Source organism: Saccostrea cucullata, unplaced genomic scaffold (assembly GCF_032062105.1).
Source record: "Saccostrea cucullata isolate Sc308-1 unplaced genomic scaffold, CSIRO_AGI_Scuc_v1 ctg1457, whole genome shotgun sequence".
Taxonomy (NCBI): domain Eukaryota; kingdom Metazoa; phylum Mollusca; class Bivalvia; order Ostreida; family Ostreidae; genus Saccostrea; species Saccostrea cuccullata.
Window position 1 is genome coordinate 65,266 of NW_026939718.1, and position 23,198 is coordinate 88,463.

Sequence of the window (23,198 nt, forward strand, 5' to 3'; positions counted from 1 at the left end):
CAGCGAAAATTACCTCCTACAGCGTGTGCATATCATGTCAAGTCTTTAATCTAATACTATAATTTCTTATCAAATTTTATACAGCAAGTTAAATTCACGCATGTTAATTAGGCCATCTTTAAAATAAATGTTTTCTTACTCTCTCCCGTCTTGGGGTTTATTGGATCATTAGGTAGGTCGGAAAAACATTTCCAGAAAATTTAAACATATTTGTTGACGGAATAAGAGGAATAAAAAGAAAAAAAAATATTGTGTCCTGGTAGGTAAAAAAAAAAAGTCTTTGAGTCGTGCCATCTTTTGACAGTCGATCGGGAGAGGACAACCATTTTTTAAAAGATGGTCTTAGCTATTTAATTATTAACTCAACGCACATTTTTTTTAAATAGAGTTATGGTTTCTTTTCAGGGTTTGGCAGCTCAACGTTTAACACTTCTCCCGAACGCCATGTAATATTTATTTGACATCTCCGGTACCAATGAGTTATACCTCGTTATGCTCTTCAATGGCCTCTTTTCTTCTTGACTCTATAAAATCCAGAAGTTTGGTTTCCGAAAAGACGATAAATCTCATTTATTTTAAATTTCTCAACATGAAACTGTAGTGCGTAAAGCTACAAATACACATGGGCCAGATTCAGTTATTTTATCTATTCGGTTTCTTTGAAATATAGAACTTTTATGTACAGTTCATACTGATAACTGCAACGGCCAAAACAATTTTTTTTTATTAATGGAATACTTGTATATGTCTTATGTGGCAAATTATGACGGGGCAGCATACAAGTTCAATGTCAAACGCTTGCTGCATTGATTAAAAACTTAGGAGACTAATTCATTGATCAGACTGAAACAATCGTGGAGCAGGTTTCACTCGGCTCTCGTGTACATGTACCCCGCATGACGGTGACTAGAATGAAAGACTTTCCTACATCTCTAAGGGGAATTCAAATGTACTCACATACAAAATACAAAGCCTGGTATTTTGTCTGTAGAGGAATAAGGTTCAAAAGCAGAAGTAAAGATCAGCGTATTAGAAGACGAGAAGTTTTGCCCAGTATTGACCAGTTTGTTTACAGACCAATGATCTTATTGACGCCCGCAAACATTTATCTGGTCACAATTTCCGATCGGACCTGTTAACCGCTTGAATAACGTATATGTAATGATACTAAGCTTTGTTTTGTATATTAGTTTTCTGTTTCTTTGTTATCATAATTAATTTGTTAGTCCTTTATAAACATTTATTAATTTAAAAAATTGTAGTCATTCTTTATGAAATCAATTGGATATACATAAACACAATGTCATTCACTGTGCAACATGTACAGATACACGCACCTCATTATTTAATAAATGTGCTTCATGATATTTTTATTAAAATGTGTTAGGAAAAAAATAATTTATATCAAAATCTAAATTATGTTATTCCATTTTATAATCGAATTGATATTAGACTTTGTTTCAAAAACGTCATTTCTTTTTACAAAGATAACGTCATTGAAAGACTTTGTATCTAAGACGTCATTTTTTGTTAAAAAAAGATGACGTTTTTCAATAACGTTATTCACGTTATTATTTAATTGCAACATGCTGTGTTCAAACACGTGTAACTTCAAAACTAAAGCAAATTTAATGCTCAAATTTTGACTGTGTGTCCCAAATTTGCTGTAGATTTGAAATATTTGAAAAAGTCAATTTCGAAAATTTTGTCATTAAGACCCCTTTTTCCAGAGAGCGGTCCATATATCATAAAGGTTATCCGGAAAACTGCTTATTCATGATCATCTATATATACATATTTATCACTTGAGAAGATTGACGATCAAATCAGCTCAATATTGAATAGTTATTACAGAAAGAGTGTGTGTTAATTTTAAAGTCCAAATCTCAAGCTGCACAAGCCAGTTATAACTTTTAGACTGTTACGTCAGATGAAATCATATGTAAGCTACATTTCAATAAACAAAGACTACGAAGCGTAAAATTCAACAGAGAATTGTTTTCTACTATCTAAATGCGATGTCCTTACTTTAATGATGGTTAGTTTTTTTTTTGTTTTTTGTTTTTTGTAAATATTAGTTGTTTTACCGTTAGCAGGAAGAACAACACGCTTTGTATTAGTGCACATTTTGCGTTTCCGATTTTTTTCCTGCTGAATATCAACGCCGACTACTTTTTCACATTTTGTTGTTCTTGAATTGTAAGCAATTCAAGTCTCTTAAATGTATTGTAATAAATACTGAGGAATATTATGTTCGAATTTCATCCTTAAGTTAGCTTTCATTTCTCACAAAAGATTGTTTATGCCATTATGAACTTCAATTTGCCCGAATGATATTTATCATAGAAGATGTTTTCTTTGTTAACTTAAAGTCTTAAAGAATCTGTATCTAAAGTTTCAAACTTTTTACATTTAACGCACAAACAAACAAAAAGACAAATTTCTTTTGAACACAACAAAATGTTACGTATCTGAACATCATAAAAAAGTAACATATGGATAACATTGAATAGTAAATATAGCATATATTTCAATGTATATATAATGACAATGTCTATTATATTTTAAATATTGAATTATTAGGGTATTGTACGTAACATCATAAGAAACTCAATACAATACAATGTATCTCCTCTCTTGCCTCTTATTTGATAATTGGCCATCTTCCGGATATGCAAGATACTAGTATACAATTAACAGCTTCTGACTTGGTAATTATCGCCACTGCTTGGTACTTGCCTACTTATGCAATGCATAAAATGAAACTTTAACCACAAATATCTTGACTTTGAAGGGAAAGCACAAGAATTGCACACATACAAAAATGCAGTTTTTTGGCATGGCTGAGTACAACGCCTTCAGGACAGATGATAGAAACAATAAAAAAAAAGAGATCTCCAGTAAAAAAAAAATTAAAAAAGGGCTAAAAAAATTTTGTTAACATTAAAAATGATTGAATTCAAGGTGATACATCTAAGTACCTTAGCTGGGTAAAAAGAAAAGCAATGAATTTCTTCCATTAGAGGTGATTTGAACTTACCATAAGCAATTGTATATCCGATTACCAATGTTAAGTAGTATATTTTAAAACTTATAAATACCATTTCAATAAATTTAAAAAAAATCACCCGAGTGCAAAATAATAAAAAGAAAATATCTTCTGTTCTCAGGGCAGAACAATTCAATGTAACTGAATAAAAATGTACTAAACTGAGCGCATTGAGATAAGTAGATAAATCTACAAGAAAACGGAAGGGCGTTTTTTTTCCTCTATGATGCATCGTATATTATACAAACTCAAATAGTGTCAATTACATAACGAACGATATGTTCTTTTTCTTATCCCTTGGCATGATATGACTGATAGTCAGTGGAGGCAAATACAGTGTAACAACTCAATGACAAGGATTCAAGAAATTTTGAAATGATACGTTTATTATTTGCCAAATTTTAACAAAGGATAAGGTAGGGTAACAGCCTAATCTGGTCCCTTATTTGATGTAAAAGTCAGAAAATTGGTAGAACTGTAATAGTTTATGGTTCAGAATTTAAAATGATCCTCACTTTAATACAGGCACTAATTTTAATTGAAAGCCACTAGAGGGCGCACAAATAGGGCATTTTCCAGAATTTCCTCAATTCTGTTGGAATTTCATCATATTCTGGAAACATTTCTCTTCGGTAAACATAGATCACAAGCTTGCCTATCTGAGATTTTTACACATAAACTGCATCTGATATTAGTGTATAAAATATTTAAATTTGGTAGATAGGCAAGTGTGAGCTCTATGTTTTCCGAAAGAAAGTGTGCTGCAAAATGATGAAAATTTGCATACAAATGAGAAATGACGGAAATTGACCTACTTTCTGACCCCACTGTGGCCCTCTGTTTATTCTAAATCTTAAAACTAATACTCATTTTGTGGCAGGGGTGAAAACAGGTTTTTCTGGATTAATTGTTGGATCATTCCGAAAGAAACTCAAAATTGGGTTCCAATTACCGCTCTTACCCTATCTTCTCCTTTAAAAGTCATTATATGATCACCCGCCGCCGTCGCAGTTTAATTTCATGACGTCCGACAGCATCATTGTTTTTCAATGTTCGCATCTTCTACTTCGTACACTTATTTTGATGATGATTTTAATACGTCTTGTTTATATAACTTTACAGTGTTATGAACAGTGTCTTTCGATGCATATAATATTGCAAATTGATTTATAATCTGGGAGAGATCCTCGCTTGATTGTGCCAGCATATCTTGTTATTTGGAGTTCAATAGCTACAACACATGATCAACGTCATTTTTGAAGTGATTGATTTTTTTCACACATTGACTCAAATCGACATTATCCACTGTGCATCTATTTTCTCTTTGAATTTATTTTTGCATTAAAATACAAGAACTCTAGATGCATATTATTTCTGTGTAGCTAGTTTAAACATTTCTTAGGTCTCTACTTGTTTTTTTCAGTGGCAAAACTTTATAGAATGCCGGAAAAGGACCCCCCTTTTGACGTTATTTTCAAGGTCTTATTTGTTCGGACACTCCAGGTAAAATATACGATAAAATTTCATAGAACTTCCAGGATGGGGTAAACATTTCATATTATATGAAACAATAGTGTCCCAGCAAATACCTGAATAGAAAATATTCTTGAATTTCAAATGTTTATAATCAAACGAGTTTCTCTCAGCTATACTTAGGTCGAAAGAACGTAGTGTTCAAGGTTGCACCGCCTGGACACACAATTGCTTTAAAAACAATACAAATTTATTGAAAAAAAAATATAATTTGTTTTTTTTTTTCTATAGATTGGAAAGATGATGCTCAACAGATATTCTAAAATTCATTGATGTATCTAAAGCTTTTTTATTTTAGGGGCTAGTCCAGGAACTTTTTGATATCCCCTCGTATGAAATAATTTTATCTTGATGCCTATTTTCTTAGCAAGCGACGCTGTTTTGCGTGAAAAAAAGGGGAAGGGGGAGGCGACAAAATTACGAATTTAAAAAAATTCATGTAGAAAATATAAAATATTTGGGGGTTGCATTGAAATGAGTCATAATTTTTTTCTTAGCTCAAGGTAATCTATATATATTTAGGTCCTCATTAAAAAAGGGTGTGTATAAACACTTTAACATGTTCATGGAGAAAAACTAAAATAGCTTACATAGGTTGCGTTTTTTTTTCTAACTCACAAAATGAAATACAAGATAAAATTAATTAATCTATGCCAGAAAATTTATACCTCAAAATACACTTTTTTCCAAAGTTTTATCAAATTAATAAAATATTTAAGACAAACATCTAAGTAATAGAAATGTCAGAATGAGCCAGCTTTCAACATGCATATACTATAGAGCTACTAGGTATGCAAGATCATCTAGATCATCTAATTAAAAAAGCCCCGTGGGGATGCGGGTTAGAAAAGGTCCTCAGTACCCCCTCGCTTGTCCTAAAAGGCGACTAAATGGGGCTGTCCTTCGGATGAGACCGTATAAACCGAGGCCTTGTGTCGCAGCAAGTGTGGCACGATAAATATCCCTCCCTGCTCAATAGCCGTAAGTGCCGAGCATAGGCCTAAATTTGTAGCCCTTCACCGGCAATGGTGATGTCTCCATATCAGTGAAATATTCTGGAGAGGGACGTTAAACAGTATCAATCAATCAATCAATCTAATTTTTAAAAAATCTTGGAAAATAATTCCCCCCCAAAAAAAGGATTTTTCTGATTTTTTGAAACGTTGATATAATTATTTACATACAAAAAAAAAAAAAACTGGTAAAGTAGATTTTACATCAAATAATAACTCTATTTCTATTTCTCCTTCTCCAAATCTTTAACACCCTTCCCCGCATTCACGCATTTTAACGCATATACCATTTCCTATTTCTAACGCAAAATCACGCATTTACCGTTTCCCCGCAATCACGCATTTTCACGCACTTTAAAAAGTTCATTTAATCTTTATTTCATTGCCAAATTCCAACTATTTTATACTTGCTTGAGTCTCATAAAATAAGAAAAGTTATTTTCTAATTAAAATATTATTTCAGAATATTATTTACGCTAAACTTTAGAGAAATTTGTACCCCACTATAAAGTGCTTGCGGGGAAATGGTAAAGTAATATTTCTATGATGCGAGGATTCAATGTATGATGCATAGCAATTCTGTAAGTTGTAAAGAGTTAAGTCTAGTCCTTGTTACTGTAGTGCATCATAATGAGAGGTCTTCTCCAGCTCTCCTAGTTCCTGGTGATCTCCAGTGACGTTTCCATCCGAATTCTCATAAATGTCATTTGGTTTTCTTTTGTCGTCATTTAACATATCTTCTGTTGTTGGTTCAGCCATTCTTTTCTCCATTTGCCTTTAAAATAATAACAATTATCAAATATCGTTTTCTTTAGCGAAGAGTTACTGTGTTTTAGTACAGTAGTTGGCCATAATTTTTTAGTTCCCAAAATGGCCGCCGTAGTTTCCTTAACTCAGGTTTTTGCGATGATATATCGTCTCTTAGTTTCTAAATGTTTAAAAAATCTAACCTTTTTTGCTTTGGGATAAAAGTACAAATACCGACTTTGGATTATTTATTCATCTTCTTAATTTTATTTCCGTTTTGTTTGTCGATAATCGTCTTCTTACAAAATGGGTCACCGTAGAAAAGATTTGACGCCGGAGGTGAGAAAAATCATTGTAAGTTTAAATGAGAAAGGTCATTCTGGCCATGAAACCTCAAAAATCATTTGATTTAATCCAAGGACTGTAAATAAATTTATAAAACGCGTGAAACATGTGAAAGACAGGGGAAACGAAGAAAATCTTTGAAGAACAGGCCCAAGACCATAAACTGAGAAGAGACTCAAGTCAAAATATCAAATCAATATAACTTACGAAATAATTTTGATAACAAAACAAAATTTTTACTATTATGCTTCAATTGAAATTTTATACAAATCTGCGAATTTCTCATTACGTATGTATTAGAAATGACAAGCTATTAAAAATCAAAATTTTGACTTAAGCCTGTTCTCAGTTTATGGTCTCCAATCCTGGATTGTGGAGAAAAACTAACAACATAGCTGATCGTCGTCTTTTTCGGATATTACGGGGTAACCAAAGACATACCTTGGAAGACCTCACAAATAAATTTAACAACAATTCTGTTGAAAATATTTCTTCAAGAAAATTGTTTGAAAATAATTATAAACTTTATAAAAGACATGTTGTTTCTAAGACACTCACGATAAGAAGACAAAACCGATCTCGGCGAATCAGTTTTTGTAGACAGAAATTTTACTGGCTGGTTGAAAATAACTGGTCGAAAGCATTTTTAGCCATGAAATAAAAGAGGATATTGAAGAGGACAACAAAATATGCTAGGATAAAAATTACGAAATAGCGTTTAATGGGAGAATGTACAGGGATGTTTAAAGACATAGAGAAGAAAGGTACGATTTCTGCTATATGTTGTTACACCTATAATGGTGTCGGGAAAATGACACTAATTAATGGAAACATGAATTGAGATATTTATATAGAATTAGAATTTATAGAATTTATGACCAGTTGTAACAAAAAAATATTCGGAAATCTGAAATACTAGTAGTTTAAGGTAAGTGTGTTTTATTGTTTGCATGATATTTCAGTTATGCATTGCCATAGGCTATTCCTACCATGGCGACCATTTTGGGAACTAAAATGGCCAAGTACTGTATTTTCTCTATATAGAAAAATAGTCAACATAAGCGATATATGCACCTTCTAAAATTAGACGGTCATTTGATTTTTGCTATTGACTGACAAAGAAAATTTCCCCACATTTTTATTGAATTGGATTATGATTAAAAGATTAATTCCATTAAATATAATGGAACTAGGTAAACATGATTATTCAATATTTTTTCATCTATCAATTTGTTGAATAGCATACATGAAACAAAAAAAAAACATTGAAGCAATGCAATATTAATAATTGTACATACCTCTTTAGCAGGATATAAGAAATTAGGACAACATTAGCTAAAGCAGATACGAAAAAAAGCACCAAGGATGACATAAAGCCGTTGCCAGTTTTGTTTATCCTCTATTTGAACTACAATGTCAATTTATAAGGTCTTATTGAATAATTACCGCAAGTCTTTGCTTTTTTCTTTGCTTTCATAATTTTTAAAAATATTTTTAAAGTTTATTACATATTTAATATTAATGTACATGTTGTCATGATACATTTCACATGCCTTCAAGGTTCCTAGGTATATAAAAAAAAAACAACTTGTCACATTTTTTTTGCCAATTAACCTTATCTTATGTGTACATATATGCTTCCCATTATGTATATCTATTCCCTTGTCAAGTTTCTTTATTCATAACGACACGTAACACCAACATGTTTACACTTTTTAAATTGACACTTGAAACAATGTTATTTACACAATGATTATATTGCAATTCAATACGCATTAGGAGGTATTTATGTCTAGATTAAAAACCTGTGTAAACATTCAAACTCTATATACCCCTTTCGCAATGATTCTCTTCCCAACCAGGCTGACATCCATTCTAGCATTCTCCTGTTACATTGTGACATACACTGGGTACCATACAATTAACACTGCTATTTTTACTACAGTCTTTTCCAAACTTTCCAGTCGTACAACCTTAGAAGCAATATAGAAATGTGTAATATCTATCTGTTATAGAACTTTACACGAGACTGGTTTCATGCTGCAGAATTGTAGCTCCTTGATTTACAAAATTCGGCCAGATGTATCAGATGATACAAATCCAATCTTTAAATAAATAAACATTCGATTTAATTATACAATTTCTGGACGCCACTTTCGTGAACTCTTTAACTGTTATGATCTCTAGATATCAGAAAGCAAATGCTTTTAACGCCTGTTTTGACGTTAAGGATAAATATATTTGATTAACAGAATATCCAGAAAAGATCGAATGTCAAAGATCATTGACATGCTGAAAAATGAAAAATGAATAAATGGAGTTTGAAGCATCACCTAATACATCTAAAATGAGTAAATATTTATAAAAATATATTAAACAAGATGTGTTTGTGAAACACTGTGCGTCCGGCGTCAACAAAGTTCGGAAAAGCTGTTTTTAGTATAAAGGTCACAGTCAAGGTCACAAAGTCATTGACCTTGGTGTCGCTTGAAAAAACATAATTAGTGTAGTATGCATACTAAATATGAAGTCTTTATCTCTTATGGTTTAAAAGTTATGGCAAAAAGTGGAAAAAAGCAATTTTTAGCATATAGGTCACAGTAAAGGTAACAAGGTCATTGACTTTTGTGTTGTGTGAAAGAACTTTATTAGTGGAGTATGCATACCAAATATGAAGTCCCTATCTCTAATGGTTCAAAAGTTTTGGCAAAGGTTAAATTTGACAACAGACAGACAAACAGACAGGACAAAAACAATATACGCCCCGGATCTATCGATTGGGGCGAATAAAAAAAGATGTACCAAGATTATAAGGGCATAGTGTTTAAGAATGATACATGGTACCCACAAGTTTGTAAGAATGCATATATTCAAATTTAGCATACATAGATTGTTTGCAATATTTGAAAAATAAATAATTATTAGGAAATCGTGTTACATGTATGTTTATTTAGGAAATTCTATGCCATTTGTGGGAAAGCTTGGATTTGTAATTCTCGGTTTTTCTGTCCAAAGTTTCTCAACCAGAGAGCTTCACATCTGCAGCTAACTAACTTTATCAATGAAGTTCATAAAGTTACCCGTTGTACAAAGGTTTCCTTCATATCCATAATCACATCCTTCAAGACAAGAACCATTTATATGGTGACAATGTTTATATCCTAGACACGCTCCACAGGTCTGTCCGCAATCCTGACCATATTGGATACCATTCTTTTAATGTAAAGAAAAGTCACCATGTAAATATATCTCCTTAGAATGGTATTCCAAAGATTATACTACGTCTCCATATGAGTGAAAAATTCTCGAGATTGACGTTAAACAATATACAATCAATCATTCAAGGATTATACATAATAAAATGAACAAGGTTTATAAGGTACCAAAAGATTAAAAACAACAAACATTGAATAACAAGCAATATGTTAATAGCATTGAAAACATTTTACATATATAAATAGTAAGATGTTTGACATATTATTTTTAAATGTAACAGGAAAAAGAAACGTACATGAATAAAATCCAGTCTTTGAAATTCCATATTTGCAAGTTAAAGTTACATATAGAGGTAAAACCGTTCGACAAGGGATGGTCTCTCCTCCATGACATCTGGTCCAACCTCTAATAGTTTTAGAGGCTTGTGTTTGCTCTGCTTCTACATCTGTGGTGTTTATTGGACGTATGAAAATGGATGGTTCGTTATCTTCATATATTGCTTTGCTAAAAAAGCGTTATACCAAGCTTTTTACTAATTAAACTAAACATGGTTCAACATCCCATGAACTAACTAATGTAATGACAAGCCTCATATCTTACGTTCACTACACTGAAGTCCCTTCCAACCTGCTTGGCATCCACCTTCCCATTCTCCTGTTGTCTTGTTACATTTATTAGCTACACCACAGTTGTCGTTACAATTATTTTCACAATTATATCCAAAATATTCAGTAGGACACTCTAATTGACACGAAGAATAAAGTTTTAATTATCTTTCTTAATGTTGACAAAATACAATTAATTTTTGTGCACAAGATTGAGATTTTTGTTTAAAATTTATTGCAACATTTATAACTCCAATTACCGTTTTACATAAGTTTCCATCATATCCAGCATCGCACCCTACAAGACACGACCCGTTGATATGGTTACATTGTTCATATCCCAGACAAGCTCCACATTTCTATCCAAAATCCTGTCCAAAATGGCTACCATTACACTCTGTTCAATTCAGTTACATTTTAGATAACAGCTTAGAGTTCTGTTAATCATTATAAATAACTTTTTAAATAAATAATAATGTCGCAAAATAAGGATGTCGCAAAAAAATAATTGGTGATCATCAATATTACCATTTCCACATTGATGTCCCTGATACCCGGGTTTACACCAGGAACACACACCAGTCTCAGTATGACAATAACGACAGTTGTCAAGACAGGGGAGAGAACAGTTAAGTCCGTAGTATCCAGTAATGCAAACTTCAGATGGCAAATTTATTTTACAAATTTGGGGATATAACACAGCTTATGTAGTTACATGTAAATAAAAATGAGCTGATAACATGCAAAAGAGAAACAACAAGAACAAATCAAAGTACTGGATGCACTTATGGGAGTTGAACATGGTGTAAAATAACATCTTTGATCGGGAGGTTAAGTGAGTGAACAATATTATTTCAAATACAGCCAACTGTTTCAGATTTTTACATTTTTACGCCGTCGGGCGTCGGGAAGACTAGATTTAACGCTTGCCGTCAGTATGTAGAGTTGTCGTTCGTATCTCTTTCAGTGTATGGCGCTACACTAAAAAAGAGTTCCATTACGAAAAAAGTTTGAGGTTCTTTATAATTTAGTTTTACTTTGAACGAAATCTTATATTCAAAATAAGATTACTTTATCATTACATTTACTTACGATATGAAAATTAGATCAATTCATTAGAAAATGACATGAACTATTTGTGGCGGATGTTTATGCATGTTTTCTGTTGAATATGATCGGAGTAAATCGGGCGACACAGTAGCCTCGCTTTCGGCTCTATATAATCAACACAAATTACTGCGCATGTTAAATACGTGATGACCATGGGAGATTGAACATAGTTCAACTCCCAAAAATGACATATTTCATACCATTGACTTCTACTTCGCATAGTCCATTATGAGCGAATTGTGAATATCCATCTGGTTACGTAATATTTTCTAATCTTTCATTAAAATAGATGACGTATTGTGCATGTTAGGGACAGGTTGTATTGGCAATGGCAGGAATCGTAGATCTGGTAAAGTTTGTATCATGGAAGCATAAGTGACCATCAAGTCGGTTCGTGGTGTTCGATTAGTACACATTAAACCCAGGAAAGCTTGCAGCATAAGGGTTTCCTTCATCTGGAATTAGAAAATACTCAATAATGCAAGTTTATTTTTAAAAACAATTAAACAATATGTTTCAAATTGATCAAGATAGATTATAGAAATTATAGAAGTTTAAGCTGTAAATAAGTAGTTGCAGTGCTGAACGTTTGTTTATTATGCGCCCGGATCGAAGATCCGAGGCGTATATTGTTTTTGTCCTGTTTGTCTGTTTGTCTGTCTGTCTGTTTGTCTGTTTGTCTATTTGTCTGCAACATTTAACCTTCGCTATAACTTTTGAACCATGAATGATTGAGACTTCATATTTGGTATGCATACATCACTAATTAAGTTCTTTCAAATGACACCAAGGTCAGTGACCTTGTGACCTTGACTTGACCTATATGCTAAAAATAGTTTTTTTCTGCAAACTTTAACCTTCGCTATATCTTTTGAATAATAAAAGATATAGACTTCATATTTGGTATGAATACTCCACTAATTAAGCTCTTTCAAATGACATCAAGCTGAATGACCTTGTGACCTTGACTGTGTCCTATATGCTAAAAATAGCTTTTTTGAACATTCACCATAACTTTTGAACAATTAAAGATAGAGACTTCATATTTAGTATACATACTCCACTAATTACGTTCTTTTAAATGACACCAAAATCAATGTCCTTGTGACCTTGACTGTGACCTATATGCTAAAATATGATTTTTACCTTTGTTGCGCCGGGCGCATAGTGTTTCACAAACACATCTTGTTTTTACATGATTTTCACTCAATTTTCAAATAAAAAGAAACATTAATATGTATATTTACATAAGATATGCATTTGGAATATGAAGTGTGAGGAAATCATTTTTATTGAAGATTATGTTCCATCATGATATTTACCTAAGAAAACGGAAAACGAAAGCTGAAAAGCAAAAGTAATATATTAAACTCTAACCCTCCCTTTAAATGTCATGACATTAATTGCATATGTTCAGACTTACTTTTGACTAGTCAAATATTTCTAGAGAAAAAAAAATCTCATAAGGACACTACTGGACGAAATGAGATTTGATTACCAAATGTTGCTGATAATGTTTTATAATTACTGTTATTGTGATATTCTTTCTGGTCGTATAAATCCTGTAATCCCGCTTCAGAAAAATTTGTAGATTGCTGATTGGATAAGAGATAACCACATGACGCCGTGAAATTTTCCGTATTACTTCGCCGTCGAGGAGTAATATGAAAATAGCGCACACGATTACGTTTGAAGCGTTGTTATTGTAAATAAAAATGGCGTATAAAGAATCGGTTTACGTAGGTTGTTTAGTTATATATAAATTTCTCGTTACCGTAACGATATTTTATGTTGAATTGTTATTGGATTAAAACATTTCCTTTATATTGAAAAAGTTCTTCAGCGGGATAAATTCGTTACACAGTCAGTTCGTGAGCTAATACGGATTCATACAGGATGTGAAATGGAAATCCGTATTGGGACTCTGCTTCGCCTCTCCCAATACAGATTTCCATTTCACACTCTGTATGAATCCATATTAGGTCACTAACTGACTGTGTAACTAATAATAATAAATGAAAATTGTTACTGTTGTTATTGATAATTCAGGTCACTAACTGACTGTGTAACTAATAATAATTAGTGAATATTGTTACTGTTGTTATTGATAATTGAGGTTGTTTCTGATAAATTCTGATATTTATTGTCGTTTTTACCATTGACTTTGATAGATACCAATAGATACTGTTGCTGTTCCGACTATGCTGAGAGCTACCTCTAGATATTATGATTATTCTTTTTATGCTTAGGAAGATGTAAAATATTTTTATACTTTGTTTGAATTTACTGCTTTCTATATAAAATTGACACTGAATTCAATATTAAAATACGGCTATGGGTATATTGAAAAATATATAAAGCCATTTAATAAAATAGTTACCAAATCAAAACAGGCAATCTTTTCATGTTAAAATCTATGAAAAAAGAACAAGCAGATTTAACAAAAGGAATTTTCCTTTTGCATAAAGCACAGGAGTCTGAAGTTTATATCGTCCAAATTAAAAAAAATCTGGAAAAAATATCCCACCCTTAACTGAAAAATACACCAGGTTTGCTATGTATTATTGGTGGACCCACCTTAACAAATAGATATTGGCTTGGTCAGAAAAATCTCGGAACTTTGAAATTTAGATAGTTAAATGTATGTTGTAAAAATCTTTTATTTAAAATCATTGGAATAGAACTAATGATTATTTGGGTAAGATGAAAATGAATACAAAATATATTGTTTCCTGTAGGTTTCTGACACGGCCGTTAAAAGTTTTTCACTAGAATAGTAGAGGACAGACCAGTTAAGGCTCCGGATGAATTTCATGCTTACATTGACTTCAATTGATAGGAAATCGAAGATAAGCTTGCGTTAATTGGCTTCAATGTGTTCATGCCCTAAGGTTCTGGGACAGGACGGGTGTACAACTTAAATATTACTTATAATTTGTAGTGATTGTAACAACTGAATAAACAACGCCAATATTCCGTCAGATACGGGGATCAAAAAATAAGCATAAAGATCAAGAAAAACATAAAGATTTATGAACCATAAATAGAAAACCTTTATTTTATTATTTCAAATAAAGCTTATCCCTTACAATTAAAAAAAATAATACAAATTATGATTATGTAATTTAAAGCGACTTTCTGCGAGAGACTTATTCTGTACCACAGTCACTTGTTTCGGAAATAATTTTTTAACCCATAGTATAATAATAACACAAGGTATCTAACCCCGAATTACACTCAGTACCCCGGCCCCTCCTCGAAAACGCATTTATTTACACTTTCAGATGAAATGCAATGGCAAACTTTTTATTACAATTGTCTTCTACGATAATTTATCTACACAACCATATACAGCATGTATGTCTTTGATTTCATTTATCTCCGTAAACAGAGTCAAAACTCTGCCCGCCGAGTGGAAAGTAACACTACATAATATTTCTTTACAATACTTGTCGAAAAAAACTTACCCCATACAACATTATCAGTCCGGTAATAAATCCTTATGTCATGGATGCTATAGATTGATGTCAAGTTGACCCACCAGGTGGCAGTTTTTTTACCCTTAGCTGAAGCTACACACTGACCTCCCCACAATCTGAGATCAGACTTAAGCCCATCTACTGCATTACTGGAATCAAACCTGCTATCAACGACACTGGAAGGATATGCTTGTCATGTCTGTTTATTCAACGCTACATTAACTAAAATGGAAAATAGAACATATCGTATGGTTTATATTTCAACACACAAGCTACATTTTTAAAAAGGTATCATGCGTTAACCATGTACTTTTTCTTTTAAAAAATATTCTGGAGAAATTTATATGACATGAAATTGAAACTTACCCCATACATTATTATCAGTCCGGTAATAAATTCTTATGTCAAGTATGCTGTAGACTGATTCCAGGTTTACCCACCAGGTGGCAGTTCTTTTATAGTCAGCTGTAATAACACACTGACCTCCATCGAATCTGAGGTTGGATTTTAGTTCATCTACAGCATAACTAGAATCATATGTACTGTCCGGTACCATGTAAGGGTATGCCTGCCACGTGGGTTTATTTAAAGCAACATTCACTAAAAATCACAAAAGAAATCAGTTCATCAAAGCTTTTTTCCCCTTTGAATGCATAAGGTAAATATGCATTTAAAAACTTCCATTTGATAACAATAAAGTTTTTTCTTTCCATGACAAAAATATTTTGCAATGATTAAAACTAGATGCTTTCAGGAGACAATTATATCCACACGAAGGTGTTTGCTTCCTAAAAAAATCACTCGTTAAAATTTGGTTTCACCAAGAAAAAAGTCAATATTATTCTATAATTTCCCCAATACATGTATGCGTCAAAATCGAGCATAATTTGTTCAGGTAACCAAGTGATCTATAGAGCTTCTTATAAATATGTCATATTCCTAATTAATTGCCAGTGTGAAACAACATAATTTAATTAATGATGTAAATTAAATTTTGATAAAAGGGGGAGGGGTATTAATCTTTGGCCCAAAATGGGAACTTATAAAAGTATTTTCTTCATATAGATCAACAATAAATAGTATTGTTCAGTTACTTGTAAAGAATTTATGAGCTTCATCGTCCGGCGAAAATTTAATTTAGAGTTCTTCAAAGAAATGGACCTCTTTAAAGTATTTGTATACATTTTTTTAAATATGTAAAAACAAAGTACATGCATTAGTTTGCATACATGAAAAGGGGGTCTGGAAAGGGGCTTCAGGAAGGATCTAATTAAAATCTCATTTCTTCTTAATCGTTTAAAACTCCTAAAATGAATGTTGACCTTTAATATTATAATGGTTTGTATTCATTATTCTCAACTGGTGGTGTCTCCATATGAGTGAAAAATTCTTGAGAGGGATGTTTAACAAAAATAAACAAATTAATGACACAGAAACGCTATATTGATCTGCATTACGAAATATATATGCATTGGCTTTTTCTATCATACATCTTTTTTCTCAATAACAACAAGGGTATTATTGTACCCCCTTTTGGGGGTAAAGGGGGGGATATAAAATTTTATTTATCTGCCAGTCTGTCCATCTCATTGACAGAATGTGCCTCTGTCACAATGAATTTTACCTTGGTCAAAACTTTTGAATGAAAAAAGATAAAGTTTTCAAATGTACATTACCTACAAAAACTTTCTATACTGTGATTTTTTTTAACCCATGTCATTGACTATGAAGTTTTACCTTCTTCCCCAAAATATGTTTTAAAATTTAATTTGACCATTTTGAAAAAAAGAAAAGAAAATTCATTCATCAAACATAATATGCTGATGTGTTTTATTGAGAGCTATTCAATTTTGTAACGTTTTAACAAGGAACAAATAATTATTTATTGGGTCTGCTTAGGATTCCTTCCTAAGAATCACGTTTATATCGAATTAAAACAAACTTAACAATGGTAAACAACTGACTGAAATTCACTATATATACTTTTTCCTTGGTCCTATCTGAATAATGATTAGCAAACGAAATGAAAACGAACAGTAACAAAAGAATCACCAATAATTTATCAAACCAATGATCAAATATAAAACCTGTCGCTGTAGCTATATACTGAGTGGTATAACCAACGATTCTGTTGTTTCCCGACACAATCTGCAACTACCTAAAACACACCCTATAAAAATCACAAAGTCACAGATACATCTAAAGACACACAAACACAAGCTAAAGTCACCAAGACACCATAGCTATCAACAGGACACGACTTTTGGTAAGACACAAGCTAAAGTCACAGAGACAACATAGCTAGTCACAAAGACACTAGAGAACTGGGTCTCTGGGCTGAGTGGTCTAACTCACAATTCTGTTGTTTCCCGACACAGCCCAGGTACTCTTCCCACGTCACCTAACTCTGACAAAGAGTTACACCAAAAGTAAACGAAAGCTGAAATGATCTCTTTTCTTATACTATTTCTCCTATGCCTAATTTCTACTCATTAGTTAATGAATCTAATGATTTGATTGGCTAAAATATCAACACTGATTGGCTACACATAATATGATTTGATTGAGTGATTTAAAAACCTATTTTAATCCACTTAACTAATTCTGATTCGTAACATTTTGAACAAAAACACAGACCTGCACATTCCTGTTACCATGAGCTACCTTCTATTTAATATGTTTTTTGTAAGATTTAAAGAAATAATTTAAGATATGCGTCGCGCAGTGGCTAGAGCGTCTGCTCTAGAGTCGCAAGGTAAGGAGTTGATCCTACCGTCGTGGGTTTCGAATCTCACTGTGGGACATGTAGACTGGTCCATTTGATGAGACAGTATGAACCATGGCCCCATGCGTGTCGCAGTGCTGGCACGAAAACGATCATTCCCTGCTCAGTGGCTAAGAGTACCAACCATTGGACAAAATTTGCAGTTCTCTATTGGCAATTGGTGGCGTCTTCATATGAGTGAAAAAAATTCTTGAGAGGGACGTTCAACAAACTATAATCAATTAATTAAAAGAAACTGTTCGATATATATTCGTGAAATCATGACTTCAGATGCTAATGTGAGACCATGATAAGGAATCAGTTTTACATAGGAATTGTATAAAAAATATTCAAAATTCTTCTTTTCAAGGACAAAAAGAGCAAGATTGAAATTTAAACTTTCTCAAGAGGTGTAGATTCTAGTTTGAACAAATCATGACCCGCTGGGTTAAGGAGATGCTATTTTTTCTGCCCCATTTGCCATCGACATAAATTTAATGCAAATTTTAAAACCATTTTATACAAACACAGGACAAAACTAATGATTTTCAAAATGATAATGATTTATAGCTAATGCGTAGAATATTTGGGAAGTTATCGGAACCAGGATGTTTGAGCATATCAAATATTTAATAAAAACAAAATATCATTTTTTAATCCCCTTTGACCCCCGGGCGGTAAATGATAATTCCAAACCGTTACTGCACATCTAAATGACACCATGAAGTCTCTCAACAACCATCTCCCTAAAGGTTATTAGACTAAGAAGTAAACTGTAGGAGGAGTTCAGGGAACAAGGGCTTTTTGCATAAAAAACGTCGTTTTTCGAGCCCCATTTGACTCCCACCCCCGGTGGGGGGTATTATTAGTTATCCAGGTTCAATCAAGGGTGTACGGGGATTTACTCCGGGTTTTATTCTCTACACCCTGAGGCCGAAGGGTGTATGGAATAAAACCCGGGCTAAATCGCCGTACACCCTTGATTGGACCTGGATAACGAATTTATTTCCTTTGTACCCATAAAATTGCTTTGTAAACATCAGAGTGTGTCTCAATCTATCGATTAGATAACTACGTACTACAATGCATCGTGACGTCATGCTATTTGGTTTTTATCATAGAGAATGTATGCATTGTGACTTCACGTTTTATTTACACCCGGCTCAAGTCGGATGCACGGATATTTACACCCGACTTTGTAACCAATCAAAGCTCGTGTTACAAGCAAGATAGGAAATAAAATGAAAAATTCCGAAACTTTACTGTACATCTACATGACACCATCAACAATCTCCCAAAAGATGATTAGGCTACTGTGTAAAATATAAAAGGAGTGTAGGGAAGATAAGTGTGACGGACGGACGGACGGACCAACAGACCGACAGACAGACGGACGGACATGAGTAACAACAATATACCCAAACTTTCTTTAGAAAGTGCGGGCATAAATTTGTATTTATGTATGCATGTAAATTAAAAGGAAACATACTTATTTGTTTTTTTAAATATGTATGTCCGGCTATGAAATACGCAAAAATGCCCAACATACTGAAGACAAAAACATTTCAATAACCGCTTACATCTTCATTAAAATCCCCAGAAACGTTTTGTTCTTAAAATATCAATCGCCGAAATCGGAACATTTGATAAAAAGAGAAATGATAGTGTGCTAATGAAAATGTTTTCTGATTTGTCAAGCTTGATTCATTTTGATGGTATAAACTCATGTAAATAGAAAATGGAGTAATGTAATTTTTGTTAAAAAATCAAAGTTACCAAAACAAGAGGAATAACCAAATACTAATGTTATATAATATACTTCCATGATTGAAAAAAAACTGACAAACTCTCACCAGAATGATCAGCAATAGTGGTTGTGTATGATAAAATCTTATAAAAATTTGTTAATGCACCAGGAAGTCTTAGTACGTCACTTGACCTTTCATATGTTTTCGTTCTCCTAGCAAAATAAGTATTCAACTCCAGATTACTAATTTTTTGACGCCTTATTTTCTCGAGATAGTCATTGAGTGATTGACTCATTAATAGCAAGACATAATTTTTACGAATGTTTATTACTTCTCTATATAATTTTAAAAAATACTAGAAGAGAGAGCGGAATTAGCGCAAGCAAAAATAAAGATCCACAAATAAAAAAGTGATTTACAGTAGTTCTATACATGTACTATTAATGCACATGTATCAGTAAATCAGTCAATTAATCACATATAACAACGTAATGTTAGAATTGCATGTACAGTTGTACAACTAGGATAATTTATTAACCTCTTTTGCTTGAGTCCTTTAGGGCAAAAATTAAAATACATCGTATCCTCTCCATAGAATTCTTGACTTCCTCTTTATCTGCATGTGAACTAAAAAGAGAATATCACGTACCCTTTTCCATATCACATTATGTATCAGGCCGAATGTCTGAGGGCTGACGTTTGTCGAGGGTTAACACAGGATGTGATGTGGAAAAGGAGATATTTTTTATTATACTTATTGCATACTTAAAGAAAAAACAGTACCAATCAACTTGAGAAAAAATAGTCATGCATTGATCTCTGACATCTACAAAGCTGATTGTCTCAAACGGTTTGGTTGTCTTTTTAATTCTATTTGATATATTATATATAGATTAACGTTCCTCTCGAGAATCGAATATCAAATATCTCACTCATATGGAGACATCACCACTCGCCGATGGAGAGCAATTTTTTAGCCATGTTGTAATTAATGCATAATTGTTCTGAGCCATATTGCACATAATGACGAATAGTTTTGAGCCACGTTGAGCCATGTTGTAAGTAATGCCTTGTAGTTTTAAGCCATGTTATCATCAATGCCTAAGTGTTCTAAATTCTACAGGTAGCTCCTTAAGCATATACTGTAGATCACTTAATTTTCGCGACACCTGCTTATTTTCGCGAGATAGTCATTGACTCTTGATTAGCGAGACAAAAGTTTCGCGAGTTGTTGTTATTACTATATATATTCTTAAGGAATACTATTACACGCGAGAATTAAATTTTCGCGAGCACACTGTCTCGCGTAATTACGCGAAAATAAAGTTCTCGCGAATAAAAAGTGATTTACAGTATAGGTCGCAGGACATAATGATCAGATTATTAGATGTTTTAAATGTATGTAGACTTGAAATACAAAAGAGCCAAATTACGTTAGTCATCATTTTATTGGCTACATGTATTATATCATCAGATTTTTTAATCAGATAAAGAACTATATGCGGTATATTGCATATATTTGCCCCCACAAAAGTCAAATTTTGAAAACTTCCTGAAATGTGCTGAATCCAATAAATTGCATGAGAAATATAAATTAACAGAAATATTACAGTGTCAAAGCAGTGAATTCACAATTTTTGTTTTTATGACGTCACAAACTAGTCCGATTTTATATCCTTTTTCAGAAAAAAGGACAAATGGACAAAATTTCAACAATTTTAGCTTTAAAATTTATAGAGCGCACGTTTGTTCAGGTTTAATATTGACATATTTCATTGATATTATCATTCTACACATTATATCAAAATATTGATCTTGAACACGCATGCGCTCGGTGATTTTTACTCAAAATATCGACAAAATATGCACTTTTTTTGTAAAATTCATAAAAAAAATGAAATTTACGTCACGTTTGTGACGTCATTACGTACATATGGCGTCATTACTTATGAAAATATTCACTTCTTTGAAGTCAGCATATACTCCCCTGTTAAAAAACTTGATTAAATATATCTCCATCAAAGTTTGATTTTGGGAGGCAAATATTGGTTATTACCGAATAAAGTTCTTTATGTTTCTAACAGAGATAAAGATACTCAGTGCAACCAAGTACAAAGCAATCTTTAAAATTGTACGAAATGAACGTAACCCTGTAACTCTTCAAGAAGCACTTATCTTCTGGTATTGTTGGAATATCGTTGGCTTTGCTTTCTAGTTTAATTGGGTCCATTTGCTGTATTATTATTTTGGATTGCTGTTAAATGCAGATACGTAACATGTAATAGACTAGGCAGATATATTTGAATGACATGGTGAACATTTACATTACATAGCATTATAGTTAAAACACATTCGTTGTATTGTGTTTGAGTGATATTTGTAAGAAGTGAATAGAACGAATGAGGATGCAAGCTTTTTACAATTTATTTAGGAATGGAAAGGTACCAAGGGACCTCATTAAGCTGATAGAGCAACTAAATTACCAATCAAAATATTTCTTTAGGCCATTCCTCTTTGAAAATCCACTTTCTCTAACAGTAAAGCAATTTTCAAAACATATTGACGTTCCATTATGGAAACTGTGTTGTGAATATTGATGTTAATATCAGAAATGTTCATGCTCATTGGTGCAATAACCTGATTATTTTGTTGACAGTGATTTTACCTTGATTTTATCATATTATCTTTTAATTGAAATTTTTCATCCTTTGACGTTACATGCTTTCCATCGGCAATGGACACTTGTATCTTTGTTATGTTGATTTTATTGTTATTTCTGTATCAGAATAACCTACAAGATAAAATGACTATAAAATAAAAACAAATAATACAGAAAAATCAAGGGGTTCCACTTAAATAAAATTAAAAGGGAAACAATTGCAGCTTCTATACAATATCAGATTCTTCCTAGTATTGTTAATGTCTATCCGGATTTTTAAAATTTTAATTCATTTTTCATTTTCCGAACTCTGTTCTCCATTCATCTGCTTCAGTGCGTCATATTGAGAGGATTCTCCCAGCTTTCCAAGTTGCTGATATTCTCCAGGGATATTTGCATCAGGATTATCATAGATATGATTTACCCCGGGAGTACAAGATTCTTTCATAGTTAGTGGTATCTTTGGAACATTTCTTTTCCTTTAAAAATCGAAGTTTAAAATGTATCTGATGATTCATTACGTTCCAATTTCTTTTACACAATTTTGATTTAAGCATTTTAAAATTGAATCAAAATATTCGATAAGTTTACATACCACTTCAGACAGATTATAATAGTGATGAAAAAGGCATTAAGTATTACGGCGACGATGACAGCACCAAGCGTACTGTAAAACCTTAATCGCCAGGCTGTTTCTTCCTCTGTACTAACTACAATGAAAAAATATATAACTTGCTTGAAATGTACTGAATGGAAATTTAAATCAAAGCAATTGCCGGCGTCAATTTGTTTTTGGTTTGTTGAAAAAAATTCGTGGTGTTTGGTTTTGTACTTATAAAGTGTTATAAAATTTTATATAAAAAGAATATCCTTATAACAGATATATAGAGAAAAGGATAGAAATAAACCAATTCTGAATTATTCCCTCTT

The 23,198-nt window shown here is 32.5% G+C and overlaps 1 protein-coding gene across 2 annotated transcripts in view; it reads right to left on the reverse strand.

Moving 5' to 3' along the window:
* The window catches only part of LOC134253746 (multiple epidermal growth factor-like domains protein 10), a 49,416-nt gene that overhangs the window by 22,435 nt on the left and 3,783 nt on the right, over positions 1 to 23,198 (reverse strand). Inside the window, exons 3-6 of one of the 2 annotated variants that reach the window (XM_062736325.1) lie at positions 22,864 to 22,978; positions 22,275 to 22,747; positions 20,148 to 20,236; positions 15,464 to 15,697 (exon numbers count right to left, since the gene is read on the reverse strand). In XM_062736325.1, coding sequence (XP_062592309.1) covers positions 15,464 to 15,697; positions 20,148 to 20,236; positions 22,275 to 22,288 — 337 coding nt within the window. In that variant the 5' untranslated portion in view covers positions 22,289 to 22,747; positions 22,864 to 22,978. Of the gene's footprint in view, positions 1 to 15,463; positions 15,698 to 19,637; positions 19,757 to 20,147; positions 20,237 to 22,274; positions 22,748 to 22,863; positions 22,979 to 23,198 lie in introns of those variants that run through there. The other variant, XM_062736327.1, reaches the window with a different exon arrangement.